Source organism: Suncus etruscus, chromosome 13 (genome assembly GCF_024139225.1).
Source record: "Suncus etruscus isolate mSunEtr1 chromosome 13, mSunEtr1.pri.cur, whole genome shotgun sequence".
NCBI classification, from domain to species: domain Eukaryota; kingdom Metazoa; phylum Chordata; class Mammalia; order Eulipotyphla; family Soricidae; genus Suncus; species Suncus etruscus.
Genome location: NC_064860.1, coordinates 13,012,361 through 13,026,419, shown reverse-complemented (window position 1 = coordinate 13,026,419; position 14,059 = coordinate 13,012,361). Strand labels below are relative to the sequence as shown.

The following is a 14,059-nucleotide window of genomic DNA, read 5'->3' as shown; positions in this document are numbered from 1 at the left end:
GTGGAAAGACAGCACATCTGAGGAGATAATTACACTTTCTAAAGAAATTCTTTCCTTGCCACAGGTAAGGTTCTACACTATTACAGGGCTATTGGATTTTAAGCCAATAAAATAAGACCAAAGAAGCCTGGCTACATGTGAAAAAGAAAGGTCATGGCCCCTATATCAAACTCTCAAGTTCAACACACTAACTCTTGGTGCTGCTCTGAACACAGGGAAAAAATGGTGTGTATGGATTCCCCACTCTTAGGTCTTTATAGTCTCTTAAAGCTGATTAGCAGGATTGACTATAAGCCAATTGTGGCCAATTCAATTTTATTATTATTTTTTGCTTTGTATTGAAATTTTCTCATACCCCAAACCTTGAGATTTTAATTAGTTATGTTTTAAAATGCCAATGGACTGTTATAAATATTCAGGAGGTAGTATATGTATAGTCAATTTTAGGCTGGCAATAAAAAAATACATGTTCTTTTTATATGCTGCCATGTAATCACTTGGAGGGTTTTGAGAGGGCATTTAAAATGTTTTAGTCTCAGTTTCCTGACTAATTAAAAACATGAATTAGCTTATTTCTAAGATGTTGGATATTTTCTAATTTTTTTATTTTTATCAATTCTTGTAAGGGAGTTGCTGTTGATTTTAGGAAAGAATGTCAAGCTTCGTTGAAAGACAAAAATAATAGAGCTTATAATTAGAAAATTATGATATTTACTTGGAATAAATATCTTAGAAAACTCATTCCAAAGTGTGGCACTTTGATGAGGAAGTGTTTCAAAATAGCTTGTGAATTTCAATCTGTTCATTAAATGAAATGGTGAAACATTCATCCAAGTTGCCAGGTTAAAATATACAAAACAGACATCTACAGACAACAAAGCTGTTCAGATTCTCATGTTACTTTACAGTATCCCTTATTAAACATTCAGCTTTTACAACAAGTATTCTAATAAAGTGACATTGTATTATTAGGCTATTTTAATGGCAGTAGTAACTTAGCACTTATTTAATCCAGTCATGTGTGACATATATAAACTTATCCTGTAAGAGAGAAAAACAACATATGAAGGCAAAGAGGAGAAAATGTTGGAATTAGTATCCATCTTGTAAAAAGAAAAAAAATGCATGAAACCATGCAGTTTCGAAAGCAGAGTTTTTCAAAACTAAGTCTTGTTTCTTCACCATTGGAAGAAGTGAAGCACTAACCATTTTATTCATCTAGCTACTCTTATCTATTCTGTGCCAATCCTCGGACTTGGCAACATTAGCACGTCTCCGAACATTCGGTGCAGGACTTACAGTACCCTTGTAGTGACACAATGCCAAATCTCTCCCACAGTAGCTATCGTCTCTCCGGGAACTATAGAAATGGCAGGTACCTGTAAAGTGTAATCAGTGCTTTTCAGATGATCTACATTCTATGCTGATCTAAATAAGTTATATCTTACAGTAAAGTGCTACAATGCCACTAGTCTCAAACAGTAGTAAGACACATATTTTTTTCTGGAAAAAGTTCAGCAGCAAATGTGAGTCAGGTTGTGATTAGGATGCTTGTCAGTTTGGGATTTCCAACCAGCAACCAACATGAGCTAGAAGAAGAATTCATTTCTTCCTGTGACTTCTTAATCGATGACTTTTTAGGAGCAATTATTGAAAATCCAGTTTTCCATAAGTCTTTTTTAAAAATCTTTTCAGAAGTTGCACCTGAAACTTTCATGAGCATTTAATTTGCTGATGTCCATTTTTATTTCCTCAGGTTTCTCTCGTCGGTAGGTCACTGCTCTTGTGCAAACACTTTGCAGGATCATCTTGTCCTTTTTGGAGAAAAAAATATCATGAATAAAGGCCAAAATAGTAGAAATAGATAAGGCCAAACTGATGGGAATTCATTTTTCACAGATACTAACCTTTTTTGAGGTGGATACTCTGTAATCTGCTGATGACTTAATTTTATTACTGTTCCACTGCAGTATCACTTGCCTAATGATAAGGACTTTAAGCAACCCAATCAGAAATGTAACAATGAAGATGATAAAAAATATTCTCAGGTAGCTTGGGCTTGAGAAGCATTCTGTAGTAAAGCAAACAAATAAAATCAATTAGAAGACTTGAATGAGCTAACCAAAAGATTCTAACAAGTTAATAGTACTCACCTTTTCAAATAGTAAAACTAGGGATATTTATACATTTATATTTTTATTTATTATGGTCTATTCAAAAAATAAACTATATTTAGTTACACCTTAATTTTTGTCTGTTTTCTTATTTTTGGTTTTTGGGTCACACCCGGGGTTGCTCAGGAGTTACTCCTGGCTCTGCACTCAGAAATTGTTCTTGGAAGTCTTGTTGGACTATATGGAATGCCAGGAATTAAACCACTGTTCGTCATGGGTTGGCCACATGCAAGGCAAATGCCCTACCACTGAGCTATCTCTCTGGCCACCAAAGTACTTCTTAATTTTTACCATTAAAATTTTTATTGAGCCATTGTAAATTACAAAGTTATTCATGATTTCGAGTTTCAAGTTAACAATATAAAAGTGGTCACTTCAACAGTATCTGCTTCCCTTCATTAATGTCCCCTGGTTCTCTTCCATACCCCTGACAGTTTCTATGTGAGGTAAGTAGATTACAATATTGTTACCAATAAGCTACACGTTTATTATTATATATTTCTAACAGTACATTTCTTGGAAAAGAGTCATAATTAATACTTTCAATGAAATGATCTCTTTTTTAGCTGGAGTCTTTTAAGTAGAGTAATTTGAATATATCACAATCCCTTAACAAGATAAATTTTCTCCCTGACAGGGAAGAATAGTTTTTCTAAAGTGTATTTTGATCAATAACTGAAAGTAAGCTTTAAAAATTCATTCAAAAAGATATATGCACACCATTCTTCGCTGTAGCAGTTAGCAACAATATCTAGGCTATGAAATCAACCTATGAAGGTGTCTAATGCTGAATGAGTGAATAGGGAATATATCTATAATATATCTATCCATTTATCTGTCTGTCTGTCTATCTATCATCTATCTATACACTACATACATATATATTCATACACAGTAAAACACTATGCAGCTGCAAGGAAGAATAATAACTGCTACGACTTCGATGGAACTGGAGGGTAGCAGGTTAAATAAATGATCTCATTTCTTTGAGATATATAAATCAAGAGGACAAGGGAATACCAGGCATCAAAGAGCCTAGACTACTCTAGGCTATTAGGCCATAGAGTATAGTACTGAGAAGAATAGGGGAGGGGTGTTCTTTCACCTGCAGCTGCTGGGTTCAAGTCCAGACCCCACCCAGATGCCAGAATTGTGCAATCCATAGCTGGGTAAGTGCTATGTGAAGACCTGACTGAGTTGGATGCCAGATTTTGAGCTGGGGAATTAAAGAGAGAAATATTGGAGCTGGACAATGGCAAGGTTATCCATTTTGCGTTATCCGATGTCTCTTCAACATGAAGAAGCATAGCATGAATGGCATATAGCAAGTACATAATAGTACCTGTGAGGCTGGTGAAGTGTGTTTCCAGTTGCTCCTTAAAAGATAAACGGAAGGGTCTACTTTAAGTTAAGACAGGCCTAAAAATACACCAAACTTCTATACAAAGATGGCTCTAAATCCCTTGATAATTATCTCTCAAGGTCAAGTGGGCTAAATGCACCAATTAAGAGACACAGAGTGGCAAAATGGATCAAAAAGATGAACCCAAAATTCTGATGCCTACAAGAAACACATCTGAATAGTCAGAACAAATACACACTCAAAATCAAAGTTGCAAGCACACATCAGGAAGAAGGGGCCTACATAAATAGTTTAATGGCACAGCTTATAAAATTAAAAAACAAATCAACAAAATGAACTCCAAAAAAGTAGGCAGAAGGAAATAACAAAGTTTAGAGCAGAAATTAATGTAGAACCCCCACAAACAATCCCAAAGATCAATTACAGCAAAAGTTGGTTCTTTGAAAAAATAAACAAGATTGATGAACCACTAGCAAAACTCAACAAATAAAGGGAGGGAAAAATTTAATAAACTGGATTAGAAATGAAAAAAGAGAGATCAATACAGATCATACAGAGATCCATAGGGTAATCAGAGACTACTTTGAGAAACTCTGCACCACGAAACATGAGATCTTGAAAGAAATGGGGAAAATATAAAAAGATACATAAGATATTATTGTAATAATGCCCAGAGACAATAGAGATGAGTGCTGGAAGGACCAGCTCAGGATGTGAAACTCACCACAAAGCATGGTGAGTGCAGTTAGAGAGAAATAACTACACTGACAGTTATCATAACAATGTGAATGAATGAAGGAAGTAGAATGCCCACCTCAAAAACAGGTAAGGGGTGAGGAAGAGGAAGAAAAGTGACATTGATGGTGGGAATTTGCACTGGTGAAGGGGATGTTCTTTCTATGACTGAGGCCCAACTACAAACATGTTTCTGATGATGGTACTTAAATAAAGATAAATAAAGAGAGAAAGAAAAGAATAGGGGAGGAAATAAGTCATGGAAAAGAGTAAAAAGTGAAAGGGGTGGAAGGGGCATGGTCCTTGGACATACAGCAAGCACAGAGCTGTGATATCTCTCTATATATAAATCACAGGATATGTCAAACTCAGGCTTTATGCTTGGCTCAGCACTAAAGAATTACTCCTGTTAGTTCTCAGGGGACCATACGAGAGCCAGGGATCAAACAATTTGGCCACATGCAAGACAAGACCCCAGCTTGCTGTACTATCCTAACAACCCTCAAATTCTTTAATAGCTTGGGCATTCACATGGGTTTCTTATCCAATAAGTATCGGCAAATGCTCAAAGAAGGCCTAAAACTGGATCCCATTTTCTGAAGTGTCTCCTAGGAATAATTTGGCCAGAAAGACCAAAGGAATATCCTTCAAGGGTCATTGAGAAGTTAGATAATAAAGGTAGCCATGGCATGCCTTTTCCTGGCACAGTAGATGTGAAGGAGAGGGGAGCCCCCTAGCCACCGATACAATTCATGGGCTAGTATAGAGCATGTTTCCAAGACTCAAATATGTTTGCCCTTTTAAATGTCATTCTACAGAGCCAAACACTTGGCTCCAGCCATGAATCCTTTCTTAGTTAAGGTCAAGCAAGGGCTTTTCTAAAGAAATTTTAAGGGCATATTTTTTGTAATCACACTTAGGTCAGAGAAGGTTTGTTTACTTAACATAACAAATGACATGCTGACAATAAGGCTTTATTTATTAGAAAAGGCCGTTGGCTTTCTGGATTGATTGTAGCAGCCCCCAGCTGGCAGCACATTTTTCTTATTCAGAGCCAAATTCTTTATGGACTAAGACCAGCATGGATGCAAGGAGAAAAGGAAACAAACTTTTGGAAAAAGTTTTTTTTCTGTGCAATCTTTCTTAAGAGCTACAATTATTCATAGGTTAGAGGAAAGATGAGAAGGAAGAGTAGGGAGAGGAATGTTTTCAATGAAATAATTTCAAATTCATATTGTTCAGCTCTTATGCTTGAGTAAGATGGATGCTGACTTTTGAGGTTCCAAGAAAGTTTTAACTGTCAATGATCTTTGAGCAGATGGCATCGAGTTTCTCCTTATATGTGATATCTCTATGTACATACTTTTTGTTTTTGTGCCACTCAGAAGTGCTCAGGACTTGCTCCTGGCTCTATGCTCAGGGATTACTTTTGGCAGGGCATGGGAGACAGATGGGTGCCAGGTATTGAACTTGGGTCAGCCATGGGTAAGATATTTTGGATTGATTACAATGCCATGGCCACTGAACTATTTTTACAGTCATGAATTACAAATTACTTTCATGTTCCCTTGTTCATTTAATCCTAAATAAATTTTGGATATGGATATCATCTCCTTTTCACAGATGTAAAAATTGAGGATTGTGGACTTTTGTACGAAGGCAAATATTTCTTTACTAATAGTCTGAAAGAACCATCCTAAGCCACCCTCTAAGCCTAAAGGTCTCAAGTAATTTTCATTGTACCATCATTATAGTCATTAATTCCTGCTTACAGACATTTCAGAATAGAAATTACCAGAAAGGAACAGCTCTTATAAAATTGTTTATTTTGCAAAAGCATGTCATCAATGCTAAGAATTTTATGGCTATGATTGAAACGTGAAAGCGATTATTTGTCATAATTAGAAGTAAGCTTGAGTTACAAAGGATGATTATAATCCAACTCATCACTAAGGAGGAAATAAAATCCCCCAAAAGGAAGCTGTTCTTTACACTGTGCGGACTCCAGAAATCAAGACTTTCATGAGGTACACTTCATGGCAATTTAGCAGAGTATTTAAGACTGGAGACCTAACAATTCATTCAGGCTGTGGTTAACATATTGAGCTGGTTTCATAGAGTGCTATGTCTGAGAAAGTGAAAGTATTGAAGCAGTTAGTTTGTCCTTTAGGATGTTAAGTAATGATCCCTTGTGGTATAATATAATCCTCCATAAATACTCCTTAGTGCCTTGATTGTTAAACTTTTGTTTACCTGATGTTTGGCCCACATAATGCTGTTCCACAAGAGCACATGACATTTTACACTGATCAAGGAGAGCCTGAGACAGATTGTGAGGGTGAAGGCATTGCATGCAATTCCTGTAAAGGGAAGCAGAGTGAAAAGATTATTTTTTTTTAAAAAAGATTTATAATGGGGCCAGGAAGGTGGCGCTAGAGGTAAGGTGTCTACCTTGCAAGCGCTAGCGTAGGACGGACCACGGTTCGATCCCCCGGTGTCCCATATGGTCCCCTCAAGCTAGGGGCGATTTCTGAGCGCATAGCCAGGAGTAACCCCTGAGCGTCAAACAGGTGTGGCCCAAAAACCAAAAAAACAAAAACAAAAAAAGAAGATTTATAATGTCTTTTGAACAAATGAGCAAAATAAAATATTGATGTGGAAAAGAATTCTCTGATACCTATTTATAATCTTATCAGAACTCATAGTCTGGTAGGTTAAGTTTCATGACTTAAAATGTTTTGATAATGTATGAAATGAAGATAATAAATGTTCATTTTTTGTTTTTTTTTTTTTGGGGGGGGGGTTTACAGCGTCGTTTATTGGGGAGCTTGGCGAGATTGAGGTGGAGGGGAGTCAGAGGTGCCGGAAGAAGAGCTTGCAGTATGGTCTAGCCTCGTACATGGGCGTCGGTGCCCAGTGGCATAAGCTGCTGTGATAATGAATTTTCTGTGTTGAAGAACTGAAGATTTCCTTGCCATCTTTCCCCAAAAACCCTCATATAGGGCATTTTAGAAGGTGAATATTATAACTAGAAAAATTTACATATGAATAGACTGAGTGGAATATACGCTTCTTTGCCCATATTCTTTATATTTTAAATACTAAAAATAAAGTACAGTAATAGCTAGTAACTTTATCCTGATTACAAATTCAGTACAATTTTGAAATTTTAATTTAATATAAGTATTCTAATTTGTGGGTCCGAAAAGATAGTATAGGTGTTACAAACTTGTCTTGAATGCAGCTAACTCCAGTTTAATTTTCAGCTCTGCATATGATCCCTTGAGCACTGCAAGGAGTGATCCCTGAGTACAGAGTCAGGAGAAGACCTGGGCACATTGGGTATGCTCCAATACCTCCAATCTCCTAATCTCTTTTTCACAGGATTATAGGAAATATTGTTATAACTACTACTGTTATTATTTGTTTCTTGATTTTGTACCATCTGACTGGCCCTGTTTTGTTATGAGTAGCCTCAATTTCAATAACAAGAAGTTTTAACTACAGAGAACTTTAATAATGGGATCTCGATTAAACAAGGAGATAATGGGAATCTGGAAAGCAGAAAACAAATCAAATCATCACATTATGAGAATACAATGTTCTGTGTGAACTAGACCTTTTTTTTTTTTTTTTTTGGTTTTTGGTTTTTGGGCCACACCCGGCGGTGCTCAGGGGTTACTCCTGGCTGTCTGCTCAGAAATAGCTCCTGGCAGGCACGGGGGACCATATAGGACACCAGGATTCGAACCAACCACTTTTGGTTCCTGGATCGGCTGCTTGCAAGGCAAACGCCGCTGTGCTATCTCTCCAAACCCGAACTAGGTCTTAATAAAGCTAGCAAAAATTCTTTTGCAAACCTTATGAACATTATTATTTTTAATTATCAAAAACGAATGCAGGATATCCTAGATAAGGTCTGATGCTTTTTCAGGTTTCTAGTCATCAAAGAATAGAATCTTTGTCTTCTAATTTTTGCATTTTCCCCATCCTGTTGTTTTTAAGCATAATAAAATTTTTTCTAGAAAAGATCCTGACCTCCTATGATGAAGGAGGGCAGGGAAAAATACAGAAGAGAAACATAACATAAAGAGTTCGACTTCTGTTGGTCTGGAAACAGGGAATACATACCAGTTCTCACTGCAGGTTGGGTGGCACTTGGGGCAATGCTCACAAAAGCGTCCTATGCTCCTGGGGTCGGTGCACTCACACCGGCCACACACACATGTCCCTCTCCCACTACACACTTGACCCCTTGGGTTGACACAGTGCTGGGCTGATGCTGATGGGCATTGGCACCGGTCCCCTTCCCAGCCACTGAAGCACCGGCAGCGGCCTGCTTCACACTCTCCATGCCCTGTAACAGAAACAGTTATGGGGGTCATTGACTTGTAAAGTGTCTCCAAATGGGTCTTCCTCCTATCTCTGTGGAAACACACTGAGAGCAAAGTGAATGGAAACAGCTTATTTTTCTATTTGTCGGACATAAACAATGCTAGGTCTTCAGCGCTCATTTTCTATATCATTCTACCATTGTCCATTCTCCAATGAAGTTCTGCTGTTGCCTGACTACTTGAAAGTTTCTGTACATTGAGGTTTAAATGCAGAACGCACAACTACAAAGAAGCTATGAAACCTGAAATAATGTTGATTGTCTCATTGAAATCTGAAATACCAGAACTTTATAAATAACCCCATAATTTATTCTCTGAATTTCTCATTATTGCCAAGGGCATGAGATACTTTTGAAGATATGTCTTAACAAAGTCCTGTAGTGTTTGAATTCTGGGAAGGTTGAATTAATCCTTTCAAATCTTCAAGGTATTCTTTAGCAGTTAGTTGGCATGTTTTAATCTGTTGGTTGTTATTCAATGATAATAGAAATGAGAAAGCAAACCACAATATTGTGTTTTTGTTGAGGCTGAGACATTATTTTATTTTATTTATTTTTTGTTTTTATTTTTGGGCCACACTCGATGATGCTCAGGGGTTACTCCTGGCTATATGTTCAGAAATTGCTCCTGGCTTGGGGGACCATATGGGACGCCGAGGGATCAATTAGGCTGAGACATTTTAAAATATTTTTTGAGGAATGACCTCCACACAGTATGTGGTTATATAAATTTTGGAACAAAGGGGAGTATGAAAAATTTAATAATCTAAATGAATCAGTAATCTCCAAGAGAATGCTCAATTTAGAGGGTTAGATAGCATAACTTTTTGACCACATTCTTTTCTCTTTCCCTTCTTTCTTCTATTTAATCTGCCTCCAGGTTTCCCTCTCTCCCTCCTTTCCTGGCTTACTATTTCCTCCTATGATTGTCAGGTACCTTTCAGGGCAACTGTTCCAGAGTCTACTGTTGGAACAGCTTAATTTGCTAAGTGTAAAACTAATGAGATCCAGGCCAAACAATTGCCTGCCAGATTCTTTTCCCCATATGCGGCTGCATGCCTCATCCTAGCCTGCTGACCTGTGAACATGTGTTTTTATTCCCATAGGAGACTTAGTGAAGAAAATGCTTGTCAGTCTACAGTTTGTACTCATAAGTTACACAGACTTAATTAAAAGCAGATCCTCAACTACACACAATCATAGTCATATAGAAAGGCCAATACAAGGCAGGGCGATAGCACAGCGGTAGGGCATTCGCCTTGCACGTGGCTGACCTAGGACGAACCTGGATTCAATCCCCAGCTTCCCAGATGGTCCCCCAAGCCAGAAGTGATTTCTGAGCTCATAGCCAGGAGTAATTCCTGAGCGTCACAGGGTGTGGCCCCAAAACAAACAAACAAGCAAACAAACAAAAAAATAGAAAGGCCAATACAGTGGCCATTCTAAACAGAAACTGGGAGTTTTGCTGCGTTTAAATGTCCATATTTAACTTTTTTGGAGAGGGTAGCTACTATAAATCATCTCAAAATGGTTTATCTTTGCTGTTCCAAATAGGATTATCTTTGATTTGTAGCTGTTACTGATTTTCTCTACAGTGACCTAAAATTTATTATAGTCATCAATTCTATTATCCTACAACCTAATAATATTTTGGAATATAAAATATTATGTATAAATAATAAACAGTTTTTCATCACATATGAAGGTAATCTAAGCAAACATGCAAGACTAGAAATTTAGTTTTATATAGGCGTATTAATTTTTTATGCTTAAATTAGAGTGAAATTGCTCAAATCATCAATAACTCAATAATTGTCACTAAAGTGATAACTTAATATTGCATTTTCACAATAATAGAATTTAGCCACTGTGACAGAAATTAACTAATGCATTGAAAAATAAAATTTTCTATTTCCAAATACTGCATAGATTTTTCTGGAATCTATCCTCTAGGTGGCAGTAAATGGAATTAACCAAAAGGACATTACTTAGTTGGTTTTTTTTTTTTTTTTTTTTTTCTTCTTCTTCTTCCAGTTTTTAATTTGGCCTGTGTAGAGCCTCTGGGACTAGTTTAGATTACATATGAAAGCAATATTTTTAAAAATAATCTCTCCTCTGACAGTTATCTTCTTGGTGGTCTAAAAGTAAACTGAAGAGGTTCTAATTATTACAAACCTGCTAAAATACATTAGATTTTTTCAGTGAATGAAAGTTGTTTTTTTTTTTTTTTTGAATTTAACTTTTTTTTTTTTTTTAATTTTTATTGTGGCCAAAGTGAGTTACAAATCTTTCAGAGTAAGCTCATTTTCTTTGAGCAAACTCGAAGGAGTGACCATTTACAAGAATGAACCACATTCTTCTGGAAGAAACCTGTCAGCCACCATTAGTCATTTTTATGTTCTGGTAAGTCTATTTCCAAGGTCAAGGAGTCCTTGAGAGTTATAATTAATTTTAATTCCAAGTGTCTCATGCACAGAACAAGTTAAAACAATCCAAACTATGTGGTGTAAATTTGTTACCTGTGCCCTATTTGCAGAGACATGGGGACTTTATATTAAAAAATATATCCGCCCCAGCCCCAAAGATCCGGCAGAGACAATTGTAATGGAATGGGGCTTTTGGGGAGCACAAAGAAAGACGCTATCCTAGGTGCCACCCTAGGCTCAGTGCAAAGACCAAGATCATCAACCACAGAAGATGGATTAAAATGACACTGAGGTAACAGAACCTCTAGAACCACAAAGACTGACTTCATCATAAGTCCCACCTCAGGATCTGTACAGATACTGAGACCTCTAAACACAGAGCAGAAGTCTTCCACACACCAAAGGAAAAAAAACAAAAACAAAAACAAAAAAAACACCACCGGGAAAGTAAAGGATCCTGAGCAATGTCTAGAGTTGATCCCATGAGAGTATGCTCCAAGGACGGAGAAATCCCATATCTCTTAGGCCAAGTGAATTCTTTTTCGAATGACCCTAATATTTACTGTGCCAGTGCAGGAGGGAAAAAACAAAAATACAAAAAGCACAAAACCTTGGCTATTTTTTTGATATAAATATATATATTACCTTCATTTATTATTGTTATTATTATTTTTGATTTACCATTCTATTTTGGTCGATTTCTCTGTTTGGGTGTGATTATTGAAAGTGTAGTCCCCAATTATACTTATTTTTTTTTCTCTTCCTTTCTTCTCTTTCGTTATGTGCTATGCCATGTTTCTTAATTCAAGACCATGGCGTGATTTTTGTTTGTCTGTTTTTGTTTTGTTTTTTTTTTCTACTTGTTTGTTTGTTTGTTTTGTCTGCTCTGTGTGGTGCTTATCGATATAGCTGGAGCCCTCACTGGATATTTGACACTTCTTTTGGTACTAGTGGAGTGTTTCACCTACTTTTTCCATCTCCCAGATTGATGATGAGAGCCTTTAGAAGGACTCCGCCCATTTTTGGGGTATTAGACTCTTACCCCAGTTTATTACTTTTTTCTCCTTCAAACAAAACCACGCAACTTGAACTAGCTAGTCCTGACTCCAGTTAGAGGGGGAAATAAGGGAGGCATCAAGACCAAACAGGTGCAAGACTACTAAGTAGTGGGTTAGATACAGAGGGGACCACATATTCTAGCCACCCTGGGGTGAGGGAAAAGGAAAAGGGAGGTAGGATAGAAACGGAGGCGTAGGGATGACAATTTGGAGATGGGAATCCCTCCTGATTTTATGTAAATATGTACCTAAAATATTATTGTCAACAATATGTAAGCCACTATAATCAAAATAAAAATTTATATTAAAAAAAAAAAGAGATAAAGGAGAAAGTGATATGACAAAAAAAATATATCCGATTCAGGATTAGTCATTTAAAAACATGATTTAAATATATTTTAAATTATAGATAAAGTTAAAGAAAGCTAGTCAAATCTGTATTTATACATTTATCCTTACCGGCACATAGATTTCCATGGTGATAGGGACAAGAGAAGTCATCTTTCTCACAGTATTTTCCATACACTTTTCCAAGTTTAACTTTATGACATAAACATTTCCCACAAACACAGATTCCTCGATCACTACACACAGGTTGATCCTTGTGTGACTTACAACTTTCAGAAGGGAATTGATCTTCATAAATGTGACATTTATTTTCATCACACTGAAAACACCTGGGGTCTAAAAAAGCTTCATCTACACACTTTCTTTTAGTTTCTCTGCTGTCATCACACCGACAGCTGCAGTTTCTGTGGATATGGATTTTAGTGGTTTCATTGAAACCAATAGGTTTGATGATTGCATAGCTTTTTCCTTCTGCAACATCACATTTTTTCATGGTAACTGTTACATTGAAAAGAACCTAAGTTGGGGAAGGAGACAGAAAAGTATAGATGTTGGTTATTATAATGATCAACATTGTATTATTTGACTATATTCTGAGTCATTGCTAGGGCGTCTTATTGAAATCGATACTGAAATCTAAAATTGAACATAAATATTATAATGTATAGATGCAATGAAAGATGTACTTTAAATTAGTTTTGATTTCTATATAATATATATTTTATATTTATATATTTATTTTATATTTATATATTTATTTTATATTTATATGTTTATTTTATATTTATATATTTATTTTATATTTATATATTTATACTTATATTTTCTATATAATTATAGAATTAAAGGGTGCAATTATTCATAATTGTCCATGCTTTACCATTAAATGGACTTAGATAAAAAGTTTTAAAATGCTAGCTAGCTCACTTCCAATGATAACATATATTCTCAATTAATTTCTTAATAGACTTTAGAGACTTAGATTATTTTCTAGATTTGGTCTTTAAAATATAGAGTTATTGGAGCTGAAGAGAAAATATAGAATATAAGGAGCTTGTGTTGTTAGAAGTCCAGCCAGGTTTAGTCCTGGCATCCTATAGAATCTCCTGAATTTTGTGAGGAATAATCTTAGAGTTTCGAGACAGGAGTTACTCCTGAGCATCAACTGAGCATTTTGGTGTTTATTAAACCCCGTATAAAAAAAAAAAAAAGAAAATACTGACAATAAGGATACATTCAATGGCCAAAATCAAATTATTCTACTGACTTAAAAACCTTATCTGGGATTTACAAAAGAGCATTTTTCAAATTTTGTTCCTATTTTTTAGGGCTAAATAAAGATAAAGTTTTGGAGTTGAATTTTATTTTATACATGATGATAATGGAGAAAAATAAGAGGATTCATATGAACTCACAGGAAAAAATATCTGTGATTTTTAATTCTCTGCTCTTAAAACTTCAAAACAAAATTGTACATGTGTCACAGTAAAAACTTAGAACATAGCTAAGGATATGGATTGGAAAATTTTTCATTCATTAAAGTAAAATTTCTCCTGAAAATT

The 14,059-nt window shown here is 35.9% G+C and overlaps 1 protein-coding gene across 1 annotated transcript in view; it reads right to left on the bottom strand.

Moving 5' to 3' along the window:
- Positions 1-637: 637 nt before the first annotated feature.
- Positions 638-14,059, bottom strand: part of ITGB8 (integrin subunit beta 8) — a 102,529-nt gene continuing 89,107 nt past the window's right edge. Inside the window, exons 10-14 of the mRNA XM_049785707.1 lie at positions 12,609-13,014; positions 8,404-8,629; positions 6,526-6,632; positions 1,908-2,071; positions 638-1,814 (exon numbers count right to left, since the gene is read on the bottom strand). Coding sequence (XP_049641664.1) covers positions 1,692-1,814; positions 1,908-2,071; positions 6,526-6,632; positions 8,404-8,629; positions 12,609-13,014 — 1,026 coding nt within the window. The 3' untranslated portion in view covers positions 638-1,691. The remainder of the gene's footprint in view (positions 1,815-1,907; positions 2,072-6,525; positions 6,633-8,403; positions 8,630-12,608; positions 13,015-14,059) is intronic.